Source organism: Chinchilla lanigera, unplaced genomic scaffold (genome assembly GCF_000276665.1).
Source record: "Chinchilla lanigera isolate Chin_1 unplaced genomic scaffold, ChiLan1.0 scaffold00005, whole genome shotgun sequence".
Taxonomy (NCBI): Eukaryota; Metazoa; Chordata; class Mammalia; order Rodentia; family Chinchillidae; genus Chinchilla; species Chinchilla lanigera.
Genome location: NW_004955406.1, coordinates 38,210,001 through 38,232,006, shown reverse-complemented (window position 1 = coordinate 38,232,006; position 22,006 = coordinate 38,210,001). Strand labels below are relative to the sequence as shown.

General features: G+C 56.3%; 2 protein-coding genes across 2 annotated transcripts; one reads left to right on the top strand and one right to left on the bottom strand.

Moving 5' to 3' along the window:
* Positions 1-5,443: 5,443 nt before the first annotated feature.
* Positions 5,444-8,892, top strand: Arl8a (ADP-ribosylation factor-like 8A; the record flags this gene model as incomplete). Its single annotated transcript, XM_005375476.2, is given in 6 exon segments — positions 5,444-5,524; positions 5,665-5,738; positions 6,879-6,972; positions 7,094-7,161; positions 7,404-7,474; positions 7,834-8,892. Coding segments are annotated over 6 exon segments (438 nt in total), but the record flags the coding sequence as incomplete, so codon positions are not given.
* On the bottom strand, positions 8,726-17,517 carry Gpr37l1 (G protein-coupled receptor 37 like 1). The gene is made up of 3 exons (XM_005375203.2): positions 16,796-17,517; positions 10,599-13,222; positions 8,726-10,357 (listed from the first exon to the last, which is right to left on the bottom strand). The coding sequence occupies exons 1-2, from the start codon at positions 17,399-17,401 to the stop codon at positions 12,410-12,412; spliced, it is 1,419 nt and encodes a 472-aa protein (XP_005375260.1). The 5' UTR covers positions 17,402-17,517; the 3' UTR covers positions 8,726-10,357; positions 10,599-12,409.
* Positions 17,518-22,006: the final 4,489 nt, after the last annotated feature.

Below are 22,006 nucleotides of genomic sequence, written 5' to 3'. Positions count from 1 at the left end.
CGGGCGCCGGGCGGGGGAGGAGCCGGCCTGGGCTCTGGGGGCCTAGCAAGGCCAGTGGGGGACCGGGGTGGCGCGCGACCCGCTCCCTCGCCTGGACCAGAAGGGCACTGCCGTGGGGCAGAGAAGAGGAGAAACCGGGCTGCGGGACCCGCTGCGGGCTGAGACGGGCGCCCGCGCCCGGGGGCATGACGGGGCGAAAGTGTCCGGGCCTGCCAGCCCCGCGGGGGGGACGTCACGGGACCGGCCGCCGGGGAGCCTGGGGGCGGGGGGCTGGGCCGGCCCTGCCCCACCCTGAGGGCCGAATCCGTCTTCGCGGGACGAAGAAGCTCCGGTCCCGGGGGTGGAGGGAAGAGGTGTCTTCAGGGACACAGGAGTCAGTTGAGCCCCCGGGCTGAACCCTAGACTCCTCCCCAGAACCTCTTCTGGACCTGCTGTGTCGCTGGGAGTCCGGGGAGGGTGGCACCCTAAGGGGAGTTTGGAGTCTGTGCCTGGCCCGGAAGTTGCCAGAGGAGGCACTCCGGGCCAGAGAGGATGCCGCGGAGGGACACTGCCCCTCTGGGGACAAGGAGAGTGGCTCTGGGAGCAATGTGGAGTCGAGAGTGAGGGGCGGGAGGGGATGTTGTAAGCCTTTCTGTGCAGCCGAGTGGTGGAGAAGGAGTTAAAAATCTCGAAAAGGGGAAGATGCGCTCCCAGGTTGTGTGAGCCCAGGCTGCAGTAATGGCTGCGGCCTGCATTTCGAGCCAGGCAGGTCTGGGTTCGTGCGGCCCAGCAAGGCTTGGGACAGGAGCTAAGGTTGCCCAGGGCCCCGGCCCCAGTCCCAAAGGTGGGGTTTCCGAGAACTGTGAGTTAACCAGGTCCTAATCAGAAATGCTGATGAGTTAGGTCCACAAAGGAATGTGGCCCACCAGGCTGGCGCTGCCAACCTTGCCTGTGTTGTTCCCCAGCCTGGGGAGATGGGCCTTCCTGACCCTGACCTGTCTCAGCACCCCAGCAAGGAGCATGGGAGGGAGGAGGTGTGACTGCCCTGGCCCTGAGGCGGGAGGGCAGAAGGAAGGCTGGAGGGGCCCTGCACACAGTTGGGCACTGGCTTCCTCTCCTGTTGTGCTCTGCAGGTGACCTCTGCCTCTTCCTCTACCCAGCGTCTCCTGACTCCTTATCCCGCAGGGCAGGATCTGCAGGCCGATGCTGAGGTTTGGGGCCTGATACTTTTCTCAGCTAACATGCGCCCCTGGGCTCCTATCTGCCTGGCCCTGCCCCTAGCATCAGAGACCTCCCCACCTGGTTAGACCTGGCATGGCTTGGCTTCACATGTGGACTCCTGCCTGCAAGGCTCGCTGGCTTGACTTTTAGGCATTTAGATCTGGGAACTGTCTCTGAAGTGAGACCAGTTGAGAAGAGGCAAGTTGCTGCCTCTCAGCCTAAGTGTCACCTCCTGTCCCCAGGGAAGCTCTCCTCATGGAGCACGAGTGAAGCTGTGCTCCTGGGCAGGGGCCACAGGTACCCAGATGGGTTGTTTCCCAACTCTAGACCAGCGTCATATCTAGGGCAGGGGAGGTTGGGACACAGGTCAGAAACAGAACCCGAGAATCCCAGACTCTACTGCTAGGGTCAAGAGTTGCTGTGATGTTTAGGGAAAATTTCTCAAAATAAAGAGCCCACATGTTCCCCTTTTTGATATTAAATGTATCGCTTCAGCTGGCACCGGAAAAAGCACGCCAAATTTCCCTTCTCTGAGGAGGCCTCCCAAGAAAAACCACCCCTTATGGACTGCAGTTGGAATTCCAGTGTCCAGGAAACTCCACTGTTCCCCAGATCCTCCAGGGCTACGGGCCTGGCATTTCTGCTGGCCCTGGGTATAATCACAGCACAGTGCCTTCCTGAAAGAAATGCAGAATCAGGACCCCTGGGCTCGAGTCCTTACCCACCACCGATGCCCCAAATCACCTTCGCTTGTTCGCTTGGCCTCTGTTTCCTCAGCATTTTCCCCTTTGGGTTTTCTACTCACTCTATGAGATTTGGCTATAATTAGGAATTGAGTTTAGTGACTGCTGCTCACTGGCTAATGTGAACTGAAAAGAAATTATATGGGGACTGCACATTGCTTCTAAGGCATTGAAACTGATCTTTTCATTTTTGAAAGAGTTGTGATGCTGCAAAAACAGTCGATGTTTTTGTCCAAGAAAAATAAGAGTCTTTCAAATATTTCAAAGCGTAAAGGATTGCCTAGTGGAAGAACCAGCCTTGGGATACCCAAAGGGACTTAGAAACAAAGGGTGGAAATTGTAGGAAGGTGGATTTTTGGCTCATTATAAGAACTTCCTGATAATCTGGGTGTGGTAGCACATACCTATAATCTCAGCCTCTGGGAGGCTGAGGCAGGACGACCACAAGTTTGAGTTCAGTCAAGTATGGTAGCACACACCTGTAAGCACTCCAGAAGCTGACTTAGGAGGATCCCCAGGAGTTCAAGGCCAGCCTGGGCTACATAGTGAGTTCAAAGTCAGTCTGAACTAATAGCAAGGCCTTGTCTCAAAACAAAAAAAAAGTTTGAACTTAGCCTGGGCAACCTAATGACTTAGCAAGACCCTTTCTGAAAAAAGAAAGAAAGAAAAAAAAAAAAGGCCTGAGGATATAGCTTGATTTACAGGCTCTGAGTGCTCCAGTACAGAATGAGAGAGAGATGGATAGACAGGAAGAGGGAGAGAGGCAGGCAGACAGACCGACAGAGGGGCAGAGAGGGAGAGAACTTTCTGATAGTTGGAGCTGACCGAAGAGAGAATGGGCCAGAATGGACTCAAGTCTGAGCTAAGTTGGGCTCAATGTCTTAAGGTTCTTTCTACCATTAGTGAGGAGCTTATGGTGCAAGGAGTCATCAGCAGGGAAATTAAGTCATAACCTGATTCCTACTTAGCCCCAGTTCATACCTCAACAGGAACTCCGCGTGTGCGGGCACCAGCTCCCTGGGGCTCCTCCTAGCCTTTGCCCTGGTCACATCTGTCAGGCCACATTCTCATCTGTTTGAGAGCCTGTGCCAAAGAGCAATGATGGTTCCCATTGCTGTTTCAAATCATTCCCAGGGCTGGCTGTGGTGGCGCATGCCTGTAACCCCGGCATTCAGAAGGCTGAGGCAGGAGGATTGTTGAGAGTTCAGACCAGCCTGGGCTACAAAGTAAGCGCAAGGCCAGCCTGAACTGCATAGCGAGACCCTGTTTTAAAAGCAAAATCAAACCCTTTCCAATACTTCCTGAGCCTTGTTCACAATTCCCAGGAGACCCAAACCCTTCTCTCCCTGAGGCCCAGAGATGCTAAAGTCTTGTCCAAGCTCCCTGGGATGGGTGAGGAACAAGAACTGGGCTTCTCTGCTAGTCAGCATGCATAGGGATGGCTAGCCCTTAGTCCACAAGTTTCCCCACCCTGACGCCTGTCATCCTGCTGGGGTAGGGCAATTATAAAGCCATGGGGAGGGGATCCCCTGGAGGAACAACTTCTCTCAGTGATTCCTAATTTCTAGGGGCCCTTGGACCCTTGGGATATCTGAGAAAAGTTAGGGACCCTTCCCCAGAAAAATACACACTCAGTCCTTTTGTATTATTGGGTTCTGCCTCTGTGCATTCAACTGAGGATCAAAAATATTCAGAAGAACCAGCTAGTTGGGATGCTGAGACAGGAGGATTGCTTCAGCCCAGTTTGGGGACAACCTGAGCAACGGAAGCCAAACCTGTCTAAAAAAAATGTACTAAACATGTGTATACTTTTTTCTTCTCATTATTTCTTAAGCAATATAGTATCACAACTAGTTACATAGTGGGGGTTTTTTTGGTTTTTGTTTCTTTTTTTTTTAGTTTTTTTTTTTTTTTTTTTTTTTTTTTTTTTTTTTTTTTTTTTTTTTTTTTTTTTTTTTTTCTGGTACCAGGAATCGAACTCACGACCTTGCACTTGCCAGGCAGGCACTGTGCCGCTGAGCTAAATCTCCAGCCCCCTATAGTGTTTAGGTTGTATTAGGCACTATAAGTAATCAAAGGTGATTTAAAGTGGATGGGAGGATGCGTGCAGGTTACAGGGAAACACTATACCCTTTTATACAAGGGACCTGAGCATTCACAGATTTAGTTATTTGAGGGGTTCCTGGAATGACCCCCTGTGGGTCCCAAAGGATGAATGTACCTACAAGCAAAGCTTTAGGGCTGGGGATTTAGCTCAGCGGCACAGCGCCTGCCTGGCAAGCGCAAGGTCGTGAGTTCGATTCCTGGTACGGGAGATAAACCAAAAAAAAAAAAGCTTTAGACACACGGGTTGTGCACAATTTCAGGAAGTTTCGGGGAGCTGTCTCTACCTTGGTGACTATCACAGGTCCACTAAGGCCTTGATGAATAGTTGATGTGTGTGGATGCAAAGGCATGATGCACGTGCTCACCTGGGACCCAGGGGGTCTTCACTCAGACTTGAGGGTACTGGATAAGAATCACTCACCTCCTACATCATGGCCTAGGCCAGATCCCCTGACTCTGTGGGATGGAGGCACGTTATTCCACCACCCAGGAGGAGGAAAGGCTGTGTAAGACACCCTCAGGCTCCAGGTTAAATGAGCCCCCACCTCCTTCCACCTGCCTCTGGGGGGGTCAGCAGAAATGTCCTGCCTGTGCACATGGAGATGGCCCTGGAGGGATGAGGTCTGGCCTTATTGGGAGCCAGTTTAGAATAATCCAGAGATTCAGGGAGAAATGGAATTACGCAGTCAATCCCCAAGCAACCTGCAAACATTTACTAGTGCTGTTGTTACAGACCCAGCACTGTTCTGGCGGGGAGACACATCAGTAAACAAACAGCAGAGTGTGGGTTATCCACCCTAACAAGTGGATAGAGGTCGAGCCAGCCCAAACCATGGGCGATCCTGAAACTGCTTAGCATGCATTGCCTTTCCAGGGGTGGCCAATTTACTCCCCACACACACACACAAAAAAAAACAACAACTTAATATTCACTATCAGCTTGGAAATGCCTGCTTTCCCTTAAGTGTCAGCTCGCGAGCTGTTTGGGGCTCTTGACCTGGGAAGTAGTTCACGCTTCCCCTCCATGGGCACAGTCTGTCTGCACCTAGTGACAGTGCAGGGGCTTCAGTTCACACAGCACTGCAGGTTAGACCTTAGGAAGAACGTCCCCGGTCCAGGTGGGGAGCCTGTGGGATTGCTTGAGATAGGTGAGCTTCTGCACAGGAAATCTTGGGGTGCTGCTGGACACCCAGGTTGGTGACAGCCATCCTGCCTACAAGCAGAGGACATGGAAGAGATGCTGCTGTGATACCCGCCCCACATGGGAAGGCCCAGCATCTCTGGCCTGACCGCTGTGTTACCCCACAGCCTTTTGGTCGGTGGCCATCAGCAAGGGCACATCTAGGGTGCTGTTGCTTGTTCACCCCATTTCCAATGCCGACTCTTCTCTCCAGTCAGGACAGTTCAATGAGGACATGATCCCCACAGTGGGCTTCAACATGCGCAAAATCACCAAAGGGAACGTGACCATCAAGGTGAGTGAGGGAAGCTCCGCGCTGGGGAGCTGGGGGGGGACAGAGGAATGTGGGGAAGAGAGGAGGAGAACCGGGGTGGGGGGAACCAGAGAGGTTTTGGTTGCCTGCTACTGAGGCCGTCTTACCCTCTTCTCGCTCAGCTCTGGGATATTGGGGGACAGCCCCGATTCCGCAGCATGTGGGAGCGCTACTGCCGAGGAGTGAGCGCCATCGTGTAAGTACGGGCCGGGCGGACCTGCAGGTTTCCCCGCCCCTGCTACCTGCAGGAGCTCAGGGACTCCGAAGCACACTGGCTGTAATCCCGGTTCACAGTCCACTGTCTGCACAGCTTGCCTTTATTTTGCACACTGCTTCATTCCTATTGGGTCAGTGCCGTGGTGCCCGTTGCCCAGTTGAAGAACCCAGGACTCTGGAAACCAGATGGGCTGTGCCACCTTCCTCGTCATTGTTCCTGCTGAACCATTTGGGATGGTTCAAAGGATTCAGTCCCTTTTTAAAAAAAATTCTAAGTGCAAGCCTGAAATCTCAGCACTCAAGGAGACTGAGGCAGGAGGATCACTGCAAGTTTGAGGCCAGCCTGGGCTATGTACTGAACTACATAGTAAGACCCTGTCTCAAAAGACCAAAATAATAATTTTAAGGGCTGGATATGTAAGTAGTAGAATGCTCCCCAAGTATGAACAAAAAGTTGAGCCTGGCAGGGTGGCACATGCCTGTAAAGCTAGTACTGGGGAGGCAGAGGAAGGAAGATTGGGAGTTCAAGTGCTACCTGGGTGACTTTGTAGCTTAGTGAGAACATCTCAAAATTTAAAAAGAAAAAAAAAAAAATTTAAAAAGAGCCAGAGATGTAAGTCAGTGCAAAGGTCCTGGGTTCAGTCCCCAGTACCACAATTACTAATGGTAGTAAGAATTTTATTTGACATACACATGGCCAAACATCAGATTCAGTTTTTTGGATAGAATAAATAATAGATTCTTTAAACTTTTTTTTTTTTAACATCTTGCTGCAAGAAAATGTCCTGTGGTTTGCTTTGCTTTCCCACTCTAGCTTATCCAGGCTTTCCCTGAAAACGTAAGTGGGTCACTCTGGGCAGGACTTACAGCTAATCCAGCAGGGCCCGAGCTCTGCACAGTGTCAGCTTCCCCCGAGCACTGAGGAGGGCAGCCCCAGGCTTTTCCCTGCTGTGGATTCAAAAGCATTCGGAGAGTGAGTGGGTCCTTGAGCCAGGCCAGGGTGGCCCTTGGCCCTCGGTGTGACCGTGTGGAACCAGAGGTTTTCTGACCCAGCAGCAGCTCCTGTCCCTGGGCTCAGCCCATGGTGTTCACATGCTGTCCTCACCCTGCCTTTCCCCAGGTACATGGTGGACGCTGCTGACCAGGAGAAGATCGAGGCCTCCAAGAACGAGCTGCACAACCTGCTCGACAAGCCTCAGCTGCAGGGCATCCCGGTCAGCCTGGGAGTGGAGCACTGGGAGGAAGTCACTGGGCTGGGGAAGCTGGCATTGCAGGGTAGAGAGTGTGTGTGTGTGCATGTCCGACCCCCGAGCCCTCATTCTCCCTCTTCTGCAGGTCTTAGTCCTGGGCAACAAGCGAGACCTCCCCGGAGCTCTGGATGAGAAGGAGTTGATTGAGAAAATGTGAGTTTAGTGACAGTAACTTCCAGCTCCCCACATTCCCCAGCCACCCGCCTTGGAGTTGCGCTTATTATTGTTCCTAGCGTCCGCCACACGGTGGCAGCAGAGCACACCTTTGCAGGCACCTCGCCCTCCTCCTCCTTGTAAAGCCTTGAGCAAGAAAAAACTCTGCCCTCCCCTGGCCCCAGGCCCCAGGCCCCCTGGGCAGTCCCTGCCCCTGCAGACTCTTATCTGGTCTCCCCTAGGAATCTGTCTGCCATCCAGGACCGAGAGATCTGCTGCTATTCCATCTCCTGCAAAGAGAAGGACAACATTGGTGCGTGAGTCTGGGGAGTTGCTGGCCCCGCAGGAGGCCGTGGGGAAAGGAGAGGACAGACTGTTCTGGTGCCTTAGCATAAGGTTCTCAAGGCTTCCGCCTCCACAGCTGGCCTTTAGCCAAAGCCCTGTGGTCCTTGGGGCATCCAGGCCCATGTCGTAGGCATCACCCAGCTCTGCCTCGCTGGCCGTGTACTCGGGCTCCTTGCGTCTGACGGTGTTACAGGCTTGGATCGGGTGCCTCTAGTAGTTGCAGTTTGGTGACCCGGGCTGACCGCCACTCCCTCGGCTGTCTCCCCTGACCCCCCACTCACCCAGCACAACAAAAGCTTATGAGCCTTTTCTCCTGTCCCGGGCCAGACATCACCCTACAGTGGCTTATTCAGCACTCAAAGTCGCGGAGAAGCTGAGACGGCGGTCCTTCTCCCTCACACCAGGGACCGTGGCCATGGAAACCTGAAGCCGAGCTCCCCGCCCGTCCTTTTGTCCCCCTAAGCGCACCCCTCCTCACTCAGCGAGGGGAGGGCCCTGGGGCTCCCAGAGCCCCATTCTGCTGAGGTTTGAACTCCTGTTTTTACTGTACAATAAATCGCCCCCCATCGGGCCTCCAGCCTCTCCCCTGCCCCTCTCCAGGGGTCCCCTCGCCCAGCCGCTTCCCTCACCTGTCCACAGCCCCGGTGCCCAGCCCTGGCCCCCTCGCTTCCCCCCTTCCCTTTTCAACTCTCTGTTATTGTCCTGTGTGTACAGTATATATATGTATATATATTTTAATTTTTTAATTTAAGCAAAGACTAAAATCAACCATTTGATGCTGCAGGGGCCATTCAGGATCTGGGAGGGGGCAGTCTGGAGAGAGGGAAAGAGATGCAGGGTTGGCTGGGCAAGTTCACATCTGGAGAGACGAGGCTGGCGCGTGGGGCAGGTGCCAGCCTGGGCACTGGTGCCGCCCCCTGTCCTGTGTGTCTCTGCCTCCCGCTCTGGCCTGTCTCTGCACGCCACAGGCTGGTGGGAGCCTAGGTAGGCACCTCCTCTCTGTCCCCAGCCTTGGTAGGGCCACCAGGCACCACCAGGTGCCAGAGATCACCAGGCCTAGGGGCCGGAAGCTGGCGTCCATGCTGCCCCAGCGCCCGACACCTGTTCCCGGCCCCCAGCTCCTGCCCCACCAGGGCCCCCACCTCCATGGCCCACCTCATTTTCTGTTCTCATTTTGCAGAGTTGCACAAGGAGAGAACTCAGCATGGGGGGTTGGTTCTTTGGATTTTGTTTTTGGTTGTTTTATTTGTTTAATGATTTGTAAAGTGATGTTCCTCTTCCTTTTTTACACTTTTCACTCATATTTAACCTCTGTTTGGAAAATGATTCTTGTAACTGTACATTTTTTTGCCTTCTAATAACAATAAATTTCCAATTTTGTGTTGAGGGGGTACACCGTGCCCATTATTTCTCTGCAGATGGTGCAGAGCGGCCAGCAGGCACGGGGGACACCAGCACACCCCGCACCCTGGGCACAAACAGCCCGGGAGCCACGCCCACAGAGGCCCTGTGCCCGGGCCGTGCACAATGGCCCCTCACAAGTCTCCCACACGTGCCTCGGCCCCACCCGGCCTCCTCATTCCTTTCTCAGACTTCCCCGTGGTCCCTGCCTTGAGCAGGCAGCTGCCTAGCGGTGAAAGGAGAACCAGTGCAGGCGCTGCCCAGGGCCCAGGTCACGGAGACGGGAGTGGTGGGCGCCTCTGCTGCCTCCTGGCTGGCTGTGACACCCCGGTTTCCCACCCTGCTCCTCCACTGCGCGAGCCTTCCCCGTGCCCCACCTATGGAGCCGGACCCCCGACCCCCACAGCTGCTGCTCCGAGGCTCACGGGCCCTGCTTGCTCAAATCTGAGGCCGTCTTGACCCAGATTTACAGGAGGCCCCGCCTCCCCGCCCCCTCCTTCAGCCTCCCCATCACCCTGGAAAATGGAGTGGGCCCTACAGAGCACCCCCTGCGTCCTCGCCCCTGCTCCTGCCGTGGAGAACCCCGTCTGCGCTTAGTGCTGCCTGTGGGCACCCAGGCCTCCCCAGTCCCCAGCCCTCCCTGCTCCTGGTCCTTCATCAGGGCTGCTTCTCCGAGGCACTGTCTGGCCCTGAGGGCCATCAGAGAACCGCCTACAAAAGGGCTTGAGGAAGGACCAGAGCCCTGAGGGTGAACCTTCAGAGCTTTTGTTTGTACAGACATCACACTGCAGCCCGCAGCCACAGGTTCGCCACCCCTGGACTACGCGGAACCTGGCAGCTGGAACTGCGGGTTCTCCACGCCTTCGGTGCCCAAGAGGTGTGAGGCATGTCCATCTGGTTAGGACTGAAGGTGGACCCAGGTCTGTCCCCTCCATCCCTCACTGCAAAGGTGGCCAGTGTGCCCTGGCTGGGAGCTAGATGAGGGCCACCTCCCTTTTCCATCAGGGGCACTGTGGGGATGGGCTTCTCTCAGGTCCTGCTGTCCTGAACTGGGGCAAGGTGTGAGTCTGTGACTTGGAACAAGCCAGGGTTCCCCGCAACAGTGGCTGCCTTCGGAGGTGCTTCGGGACCCGCAGAACCTGCTCAGGTGGAGCAGGAAGCAGACCGTGAGCATGGTACATGTAAACCGTCATGTTCGGACTCTGATGCTCAAACTGGATGAGTTTAAGAACACCCTGGCCGGGCTTGCCACACAGTCCTAGAGAGTGCAGTTCCCAAAGGAGGGGCAGGGAGAGAAGGTGCCAGGCACCGTGCCGGACGCTGACCACAGGGCTGGGAAGGAGGGGTTGTTCCCGTGTCACAGACAAGGAAGCTGAGACTGAGGCTGTGCAGGTGCATTCTGGTCCCAGGAGTAGTGGAGGATGAAGCTGAGATGGAAGGAAGTGACTCCCTGCCAGCAGAGGAGGGGCGGAAGGTCACCCCCACCCGCTGTCAGACATCAGGGCCTTAGGGCTGATCTGCTGCCACCTGCTCTCAGAGGGTAACTGTCAGCGCCCGCTCCAAACACCCCAGCTCAAGTCTACACCCACCCCCGTGCCACCCTGCCCCCCAGCCCCGAGCCTGGGACCCCTGAGCAACAAACCCCGCATTGTTCCCCAGCTGGCCCAGGCTGGAGGGACAGTGGCTCTTACCCAAGGCCGGCTGTCCTGCTGACTGAATTCTGCAGGCCATTCACGTTGGCAGGCCTGGGAGGTGGCAGCGACAGTGGGGCCTTGGAGCTACCATCTCTCTTCCTTTGGTCTGAGCCGGCAAGAGGGAGGGGCCAAGGGTGGCCTTTGTGGAACAGGCCCCCTAAACAGGATGCCCCCCACCAGCCGGCCATCCTCAGCCCAGTCTGTCTCCGGCTTCACCTCGGTTCACCCGTCCCCCTCCTGCCTCCCTTAGGAAGCTGTTGGCGCATGTAGGGCCTGGGTGGCTCGGAGCAGAGAAGGGTGGGTTGGGGGAGCCCGCCTCTGGCCCTGTCTCCAGCCTAAAGTCTCCCAGCCAAAGTCTCCACAGACAAAGCTGGGGGCTTCGGTCACTGTGGCAACAGGGCTGCTGAGAAATGGGTGGTGTCATTCCCCAGTACATGGCAGCACTATCACCTAGCAACGGCCTCTCTCTCTTGGCGGTGTCACTGGCCCTGGGGGTGGGTGCCAGGGAGAGAGAACAAGGCTGCTAAGATCCCTGGGGGAGGCGCTGGGGCACTGGGCAGGCCGAGGCCAAGGGGTGTGGGTGGCTGGACAGGAAGAATGAGGCCCAGGCCACTCACAACCTCCTGCCCCTCACCGTCCCTGGGCCCCTGGGGACAATTCCTGAGGCCCAGTGTCGGTGGACATCCTAGGTAGATGTGGTGGTCATGAGTAGTGCTCTGGGGGACCCCAGAGGTATGGCTGGAGGAGGGCAGACTTCAAGGGCAGGACCAGCAGGAGGAGCTGCAGGGTCTGCTAGGGACATGGGACAGAGCCCTGCCCTGGCAGGAAGGGTGGTGGGGCGGGGGCGGATGGGGGCAGCCAGGGGCCAAGCAGCTGGACCATCTACGGGCAAAACAGTCCGTTCTAAGACCTGAACAAGAGCCGCTCACAGAGTGCCAGGCTGGGAAGCCCCGTAGCTCACAGAGGGACGACCACTGGCTTCCCTCAAATGAGGGCTTTGTTGGGAGAGGGTGACTCAAAGCTGGGGGCTCAGAGGGGACAAGTTGGCAGCCTTTGACTGCTAGAGGCTGCTGGTTCCAGACCAGGATAAATACATAGTCCCTCAGGTCCCCAAGCCCCGCATCCTCTCTGCCCCACAAAAGCTCCCAGGGCAAGACAGTAGCCACAGCCAGGGCCAAAGATGGGCAGGAGGAATGCGGCCCTTGGCATTGCCCAGCCCCGGGAAACCCCTGGTGCCACCAGCACTGCCAGGACAGGGCACAAGAAAGTGCATGGGTGCAGGGTAGTTCTACCTAGTTTATTGATGTTCGGGAAGGGCCTTCTGTAGGAAAGCGCGTGACCAGGGAGTTTGGACAAGACAACCCGGGGACCTGTGAAAGAGGGGAAGGAAGCAGAAATCCCCAGATCCAGTCCAAAGCAAGGGTACTGAGCCTACTGGGCTGCCTCCCACCAAGGAGCCCGCATTCCGGGATGGGCCCCAGGTGGGGGTGGGGGTGGGTCCGAGGCGGAGAGGGAATCAGGCCGAAGCCAGGAAGGGGGCAGGTCTGCTGCGGCTTGCAGCGGTGGGACTGAGATTCTGGGCAGCTCTAAGGACCTAGAAGGGTCACAGCCTACCTGTGCTAGACGGCCCCTCAGCATGACAGGAAAAGCCCTGCTCAGGGAGAGGGGTTCATCAACCCCAAACCTGCATAAGAGGAGCCAGGTCTGTCTAGACAGCAGGAGGGCAGCCAAGCAAGACCTACGGGGAAAGAAACAGCAGGCCCGGCTGGGTCTGGGGTGGCAGCCCCATCCCCTCCCCTGGCCTGGCCTCAGCAAGGTGTGCCCAGGGGTAGGAGCGGCGGGGACTCCCTGGGCTTGTGGAAGTAGATGGAGGACACCTCGGCCTTGAGCTTGTTGTCCGAGCCGTCGGTGGCCGAGGCCTCGGAGGCCCCGCCACAGTCCTCGCAGCAGCAGCAGCAGCAGCAGTCCAGGAAGGCCTGGCCGAGCGGCCGGCACACACACAGCAGCAGCACTGGGGTGATGGCGCCCTTGAAGAAGGTGGAGAACTGGTTGACAAGGCCCAGCAGGTCCAGGGTCTGGCGAGTCAGCTCGGTGGACAGGTAGGCCACCACCACGTTGCAGACGTTCTCCGGGAGGGTGCAGAAGGCGTAGACCACAGTCAGGCCCACCACCGTGCTGTTGAGCTGGCTCTCACACTGCGCGTGCTTGCCCGCCCGGCACTCCGGCTTCCTGCCCGGTGGGCCCCGCACCCGCCATGTCACCAACTGGCAGGTGACGGTGAAGAGGATCGGCAGGCAGAAGTAGCAGCCAAAATACCACCACATGCGGGCATTCTGGTAGGTCATCACCAGCGAGTAGAGGGACTCGGGCAGGCTGGCCGACGGCTTCATGACACAGGAGTCCACGGTGCCTGCGGTGGGGGCCGGCTCCTGCGCCAGCTGCCACAGCAGGAGCTCCGGCACAGCCAGAGTCATGGAGCCCACCCAGATGACAGCCAGCTTGGCCAGGATCGACTGGCACCGCTCGATGGGCCTCACCTTGGGCAGGGTGCTGGTGGCCACGTGGAAGCGGTCAATACCCAGGGCGCAGAGGCTAAAGGTCGTGACTCCCAGAGAAGACACCTGTGGGGTTTGGGGAGACAAGAAGTGCTTGGTCAGAACCTACAGGGACACAGGGATGGGGAGGATGGTTTTTGGATTAGTCATGAGCATAGAAGTGAGCCCCATGTGTCAGGATAGAAGACCCACAGAGATAAGGCCAGGCCTGATGGTGTAACCCCAGCCATCTGCGAGGCTGAGGCAGGAAGATCACAAGTTGAAACCCAATCTGAGCAACTTCATGACTTATCTGGGGTTTTATTTTAATAAAAAATTTTTAGAAAGCTGGGATGTAGCTCAGTGTGAAGGCCCTGAGTTCAATCCCTAGCATTGCAAAAATTATAAAAATAAAGCAATGGTAAACTTGCATTTGGCAAACTTTTTTTGCCCATTGAGCAATCTCCACACATAACCAAACCCTCGTCGTCATCTTGCAGGAGAAATGGAGGCTGAGGCGAGAAGAGGCTCCTCTGGGATCCCAGCACTGATAAGTGGTGGAGCTGGGGCTCACATGACACCTGCCTCCTCTCTCTCAGGCCAGGGGCCTCTCAGCCCGCCCCCCACAGGCCCCGCACTGTCTGCGGGACTGCAGGTCACCTCTAAGGGAGAACAGAACAGGCCGAAATCCTGGGTCTTTGCAGCCCTTCCGCCTCCTGACTTAGGGTGATGATCCTGGGAAGGTGGCTTACACATTCTCATCCTCCCTCCTGTCCGGAGTAGCCCAAGGTGTGGCTGAGCATCCCCCAGTGGCGAGGCCTGTGCCCCTCACCCCACAAGCTATTCATCGGGCTCACAGGAAGGAGCAGCAAGGCAGACAGCAAGGAAGAAACAGCCACAGAGCATAAAGGAGGAGGAGCACCGCCCCAGCTCCCCAGCCAGCCCCGCCACACTCGGAGACTGTGCTCCGATCCCCCTCCTGTCCAGAGCCCCCACTCTTCAGGCTGGGGGATACAATCCCGGGTTTATTCGCACGGCCACGGGTGTCCTTTGTGAGAGCCCCCACCCCCTTGGCGAGGGAGCCCAGGCCTGTGGAGGAGCAGTCTCTAGCGCCAGGCAAAAACACCATTCTCTCCCTCTGCACCTCCAGTCATCCCCAAGTTCATTCCAAGCTGCCTCCCCCGCCCTCCCAGAAGCTTCCTGATCCTCCCGCAGAGAAGAGTTCCGGGGCTGTGTCTCCCCCACTTCACCCAGCTCCCGGCCTCCAGCTGCTGGGTCATCTGCATCCTCAGCAGGCCCAACAGATGGGCGGACTTCAGGGAGAGCTCGGCCACAACCCAGTCAGGCAGGGCGGGGGGAGGGGGGTCCATGGACCTGTCTGCGCCTCCCCTCTTCCCCTCTACCAATCCCAAATGAAGCCGCCCTACACTGAATTCCTTCATTCTATGCTCTTTATGGCCCTTACCCTTTTAATTCCTCAAGAATTGGGCTGGTGAGTAATATTGGCACACACCTGTAATCCCAGCAGTCTGGAGGTTGAGGCAGGAGGACCACAAGTTTGAGCCCAGCCTGGGCAAGTTAACAATTAGGGGCTGGGGATTTAGCTCAGTGGCAAAGCGCCTGCCTGGCAAGCGCAAGGTCGTGAGTTCAGTTCCCGGTACCGGAGAAAAACCAAAAAAAAAAAAACAATTTAGCCAAGTTTTTTTTTTCTATTTGTTTGTTGTTTGTTTTTGTTTCTGTTTTTGTTTTGAGATAAGGTCTTACTATGTAGTCCAGGCTGGCCTTGAAATCACTATATAGCCTAGTCTAACCTGGAACTCACAATGATCCTCCTGCCTCAGCCTCCCAAGTGCTGGGATTATAGGCATATGCCACTCAACTCATTTTATTTTTAATGAGAAATTATTTTTAAAAAAAATACTAGGGGTGCAACTCAGAGTGAAGACACTGAGTTCAATCCCCAGTGCTACGAGAGAGAGACAGACACAGCCCAGAGAGACAGGGGATGTTAGCTCAGTGATGGAGCAAAATTTAGCCCTGGGCTCAATCCCCAGCACAAATAACAAAAAACAAAATCTAGGCATAGTGGCCATGCCTGTAATCCTAGCACTCTGGGAGACTGAGGCAAGATCTCAAGTTAGAACTCAGCCTGGGCAATTCAGTAACTTGGAGACAGAGCCTGTCTCAAAATTTTAAAAAGACAGGGGAAGCAGCTCAGTATGCAGGCCCTGGGTTCACGCCCCAGTACTGCCAAAAATAAATACATACATAAAAATGATAGATGGGGAAACTGACGTCTAAACAGGGTCAGCAACCAAGATCATTCAACCAGGGATCAGAGAAGCCCAGTTTCTTTGCTAGACTGCTGGACTCCGAGCCCTGTGTCCGAGCACTCCAAGCTGAGCCAGGCTGTCAGCTCGGGACGTGCGCTCACCTGCAAAGGCTGCCCCGACTTTAGGGTCCCCTTTATGTGGGAGAACTTTGGGCCACCATCAGGTGGTTTCCCTGGGCAGGGGGCCGAGCCGGAGACCCTGCCGAGCTGTGAGACCATCACTTACACACAGCACTGGGGACAGAATGGACACAGATCCCCAGCCCTGAGTCCTTCTCCGGTCTGACCGGGCAGGTCACCCATGTCACGCGGCGTCATCCACGGAAGCACAACAGCCTGAGGGGAGGCCACAGTCCCCACAGTCTTCACTGTGACCCCACACAGCCAAGACTGAGAAGGCAACTTCCTTATTTTGTGTTTTCACATAGAGACAAAGACTTCCTGGTCTCACACAGCACCAACACTGCAATAGTTTCGGGGTGATGTGATTACGTTTTCTCTGTGTGATCTACGCAGCCTTCGGTACCATAGGTTTGTCGTCAGAGAGGAGTTTCCAGAAGTAAGGGCACAACGGCACACTTTAGAAAACTTTTTCTTTTTAGTCCTGGGGGTTGAGCACAGGGCCTTCACAGTGAGCTATATCTCCAGTCCTTTTTTATTGTTCCTTTTGAGACAGGTCTTGCTAAGTCACTAAATTACCCAGCCTAGCCTCAGAATTTTAATTCTCCTGCCTCAGCCTCCCAGAGTGCTGAGATTACAGGAGTGCACTACCCCACCTGGCTTAGTTCAGGATTTTAGGATAGACCCAAAATTAGAAGGAAGATCTGGTCTACCCCTACCTTGGGTGATAAGGAAATGGAAAACAAGATGTGCCCTGCCCTGTGCCACCAGTATGTCGGTGACAGAGCTGAGACCAGAGCTTCTGCCAGCTGTGGTGCCCAGATGCAAGTTCTGCCTTTCAGGGAGGACTCAGGTTAGTGGTGGAGACAACAGTGATGATGACAGTGGTCATAGTCAGGAGGAAAGACGGCTGTGTGTGTGCGTGTGTGTGTGTGTGTGTGTGTCCCGTGCCCACACTGGGCGCAGGTACCGACCTGACCCCAGGGTGTGTCTAGAAGACCCGCGCCTCCGACACTGCCTGGGGGCAGGCTGGTGCGGGGCGCAGGGCAGTGGCCACAGGCACTCAGAGGATACAACAAAGGACAGAGGGACTCCTTGGGTAGAACAATGGCGGGGAGGTCAGGGAGGGGGCATCTCGGATCTACAGAAAGGAACAGGGCCCTGTGTGAGGCAGCCCCACAGCCGAGCCCTGAAGGGCCCTCACTCACCTCCATGAAGGGCACGGCCCGGCAGGAAATGTCACCCAGCAGCCGCTGCTTGGTGATCTCATTGAAGATGACAACAGGGAGGCAGAAGAAGAGGACCAGGAAGTCCCAGAGGGCCAGGCTCGCCAGGATGGAGTTCCAGGCGCTCTTCAGGTAGTAGCTGTGCCACACGATGCACATGACCGACAGGTTGCCCACAATGCCCACGGCAAACACCACCAGGGCCAGGAGCATGACGGCGTAGGCGCTGTAGGAGCTCTCGGTCACCGGGTACAGGGGGTTCTGGATCTGCAGCCTCTGACTCGGCGTCCCCGGCAGGTTGCCCCTCGGCTCCTGCCCGCTGCCTGGGGCGTCACCACCCTTGTCGGGGCTGGGACTGGTGGCCACCCAGGGCTTGGAGGGCTGCAGGCCGGCAGGGTGGATGGGCCGGGGGTACTCGGCCCACTCTTCGGGTACATAGTGCTGCACCTCCTTGGCCACCCCGGCCTCGGTTCCTCTCCTGGACCGGCTCTGCTGCTCCTGGGCCTCAGCTCTGTCCCCAGAGACCCCGCCCTGCCCGACAGCCCACACAGCAGCGAGAGAGAGTGCCAGGGACCACAGCCACCGCATGGCCGGACGCACAGGTCGCAGCTGCCCAGGGAGAGCAGGTGAGGCCGGGACCCAAGTGCTGGGCAGAATCAAGAGGCAGCTGGCGGCTGGGCCCGCCTCCGGTCAGGCGTCTGGCATAGCCGGCCCCCTCCCACCCGCAGGCCACTGGCTGGCCAGGGCCCTCTGCTGGTCATAAAATGGTCTTTGCCACCCTCTGCAGCTTGTCCTCCGAGACCCTCCCTCTCGGGCCCGGGACCACAGCAGTCGGACTGTGGCCCCTTCCGAGGGTACCTGCTGCAGGCCACCGGACTAGCATGGGACCCCGGCTCCCCAGCAAGGCAGCAGGGCCAGGACAAGAACTGGGTGCAGCTCTCCTGATTCTACCTGATTTTAAGGCAGCTGCGCCGTGCAAAGCCGTGCGAAACAGTCACCGTGACTGCTGAGCACGTAGCAGGTCCCGGTGCTCAGCAGGTTCCTCAGAGACCCCTCACTGTCCTATGGCATAAATGCTACTGGAGTCCACTTCTCAGATTTGAAACATGAGCCTAGTAGAGGCCAGTCACTGGTCACCTAGCTCATTGGTACAGCATTCGCCTAAGCACGTGCGAGGCCCTGGTTCAATCCCTAGCACCACAAAAATCAAATCAAAACAAAAAGAATCCCACCACATTCTGAGCCAGACACAAGACAGATAGACATTTGCAAGAGCACACACTTACTGAGTGTCTGCTGTGTTTTATTTATTTATTTTTGTTGGTGGTGGTGTTTGAGACAGGGTCTTGCTATGCAGTTCAGGCTGGCCTCAAATTTTTGGTGATCCTCCTGCCTCAGCCTCCCAAATGCTGGGACCAGGCATGAGCCACCACGTCCCTTGCTGTGCTTCAGACACTCAGTATACAAAAATGCAAACGATACCGGGCATGGTGGAGCACACTTACAGTCTCAGCGCTCAGGGAGGCTGAGACAGGTGGACGGTAAGTTTGAGCCCGACCTGGGCAACTTAGCAGGATCCCATCTCCATCTCAAAATTAAAAACAACAACAACAAAAACAAAACAAGGGGGCTGGGGATTTAGTTCAGTGGCACAGGGCCTGCCCGGCAAGCACAAGGTCATGAGTTCGATCCCTGGTACCGGAAAAAAAAAAACAAAAACAAAACAAGCAAAGGACTGGGGCTATAGCTCAGTGCAAAGGCCCTGGCTTCACTCCCTAGAACAACAACAAAAAAGCAAAAGACTTCTGGCACCAAGGAGCTTTCAGTCCAAAGGGGGAAATAAATATGCAAATAAATACTTGCAATGCGATGTGGTGGATGCTCTGAAAGGGCAAGGGAGTGGGGTTGGAAGACCTCCAGGGCAGAGGACATGTGAAAGGAGCCCGGCACTTGCTGTGAGGTTGCCTGGCACACTCCGGAAGGAGGACGATGCTCCAGGCAGAAGATGCCACAGGCTCGAGGCTGGGTGACACCATCGTGGGGGTAGGTGATGTCCCTGCAGAGCAGCGCGTGTGTCACTTGGAGGAGGCTAGGGGACAGGAGAATTTAGGGAGGGGGCTTCGGTGTTCAGAGCAAGAGGTCAGCTCTGGAGCGACGGGGAGGGAGTCTGTATGCCACGCCCAGGAGCTGAGCTGTTACCCGAAGTCCATGGACAGAGTTACACGCTGCTGCACGGGGACGGCGTCCTTGCTTTACAGGCGGCCTGATGGGCAGCTGGGCCCCTGTAAGCCTGAGCAGGTGGATGCGAAGGCAGGGAAAACCACAAGCTCCAGGAGAAAAGCAGCGTAGAAGGGCGGGAGAGAGGCCAGGGCAAGTCCCCCACCACGCGGGGCGGGCGAGGAGCCCGGCGAGTGTGCAGGGAGAAGCAGCTGCAGCCCAGGAGGAAGCTGTGGCAGACGGGGCGGCTTCAGCAGTGCACTTGCAGCCCCGGCTGCCACAGAGCACGGGGTGCGTGAGGGGCCAGGGCAGGGAGGCCGAGGAGCCCCACACTCACGGGCGCTCGGGAGGAAAATGGAGCAAAAGGAGTCCAGGGAGGGTGGCCATGCTCCTGTGCCCCGCAGGGACATCCACCTGTTTGGCCAGGGCTGGATGTCATTCAAACAGCCACTGTAAATACCAAGGGAGATCTCCTGGGGAGCAGGATCTCCAACTTGGAAGCAGCTTTACTGTAAGGCCTCCTGACCAGAAAACCTGACGTCCTACCCACAGGGGCCCTGATACGCTATGTGTAAACGAGCCACATGCTGCTCGTGGTGGCACACTGTAATCCCAGCACTCTGGGAGGCTGAGTCAGGAGGATCCCAAGTTCAAGCCCTGCCTGGGCAATTTAATAACTTAGCAAGACCCTGTCTCAGAATAAAAAACTTTTAAAGGGGCTGGGAATGTAGCTCAGTGTGAAGGCCTGGGGTTCAGTCCCCAGTATACTTGTAATTGCTGTTGCTTTGGAGCCAGAGACAGGAGGATCAGCATTTGGAACCCAGCCTGAGCAGCTTATCAAGATCCTGTCTCGGAATACAATGAAAGGGGCGGGAGAGATAGCTCAGTGGTACAGCACCTGCCTGACAAGTGCAAAGTCCTGAGTTCAACTCACAGTACCAAAAGAAAAGCAATTAAAATTTTAAAAGTGCGGGGGAGGGGGGGCGGGGGGCGGTGTGGGCGGTGTGTAGCTCAGTGGTAGAGCATATGTCTAGTATGCCCTGGGCTGAGTTCAATCTTCAGTGCTGCAAACTAACAAAAATAGGAGTCCCAAGGGGATAAAGAGGCGTGTACTGGTAGATGGCTATCACCTTGCCACTCAGGAAGCTGAGGCAGGAGGACAGTGAGTTCAAGGCCAGCCTGGACCACAGAGTGAGGCGCTGTCGGGGTGGGGGTGGGTGGACAAGCAGAGCTCCAGCCAGGTGTCACTGTGCAGTCAGCAGTTCAGGCAGGTCACCTCCCCTCAGTGTCTCAGCTGTCACCACACCAGATGCCCACCATGAGGGGGGAAGTGGCACTCTCGCTGTGTACCCTCCGCCTGAGGAAGCTTGGGGGAAGGACTGCTCCGAGTATCCTGTGCTCGGTCCATGCTCAGAACTGATCCCCCTGAGAACGGACCTTCAGAGCTGTCCCAGAGAGACCCCAGCCTCTCCTCTCCCCACTACTCCTGGGGCAAAGACTCCTCCTCCGCAAACCCACGCCCAGGGCCATGCGGTGTGGGACTCAGGTGAGCAGATCTGCAGCATCCACATTGCCCGCGTTGTTCCCTGAGCTCCTGCCAGGTGCCAGCCCGTCACAAGCACTGCGGATAATTCTCACTTAATCCATAGGTTCTCACTCAGGTCGGAGAGGTAAACTAGCCGGCCCGAAGACGCACAGCTGGCGTCCAGATGCAGGTTTCTCTAACTCCAAAGCTACAACTTCTTTGTGTAGTTTACAGCATTTGCTTTCTTCCTTCTTTCTTTTCTGCTTTCTGTATTTATTTGGGCAGTGCCGGGGAATTTAACTCAGGGCCTTCACACTGAGCTACATCCCCAGCCCATATTTATACTTTTATTTTGAGATAGGGTCTCATTAATTAGCTCAGTTACCCAGCTGTGCTCCAACTTCCAGTCCTCCTGCCTCAGCCTCCTAGAGTGCCGGGATTACAGGCATGCACCACCACACCCAGTTCTATTGGCAGAACATTATCCTGGGAAGGGCTCGTAGACATCTGTATGATGCTTTTACGTTTTAGAAGTGGACAGAAGACCGGAGAAGTCAAACGCCAGGCTTTCCCAGCTCCATCTCCGCTATGGATGCTCAGGGCTCCCAGCAGCTGCCAACGTGGCTCAGACCCTATTATGGGACTGGTATCCGGGGAAGCAAGCAAACGTGGGTTCACTGCTCGTTCTTTATACTCGTGAGGATGCCCCGTTCTACTTCCTAATGTACCTTGAGCACAATACTGCTCAATAAGAGCACTCCCTTTTCGATTACTTTGCCAGGAACGTTGGAGCACAGCGACCACTAGGTGGCGCTAGAGGCTCGGAGGTGGAAGCCAAAGGCGCCACAAGCCTGCGCCCTCCGCTCCCGGCCCAGCCCGCAATGCCCAAGCCCGAAACCTTGCCCGCACTTTTGCGTGGTCCAAGGACATCTAATAAGAGATGACGGTGGGGCCCAGCAACCAAAGGGGATGACAGGGTATGACAACCGGCTCACCACCCTGAGGAGCCCAACGTGGGCCCCCAAGGGCTCTTCACGACGCCTGCTGCTGCTTCGGGCATATTCGCACTGGGCCCCAGGGACGAGGGGATCGCGCGTGCTCAGCAGCAGGCAGGGCAGCCGTGGACGCTGTCCTCGGCCCCTGGAAGGTCCCCACCATCCCAGGAATTCCCCATTCTTCTCCCTGGGAATTTCCCGCAATGCTGGAGTCAGAAACGACGCTTAGATCGAAGGTGTGGGAGAGGCTGGGCTGTGGCTGGCACTGACTGGGCTCAGGGCCCCTAGACCCACGCAGTGGCCACCCAAGAAAGTAGGAAGCGCTGGATCCTCGCCGAGGAGGTGCCTGGTTCTCCAGCCGGGCACACTTGGTGCACCCAGGCTCCCTGGATGTAAGTAAGGCCTGGCTCTTCCAGTGTGTGTGTGTGTGTGTGTGTGTGTGTGTGTGTGTGAGGG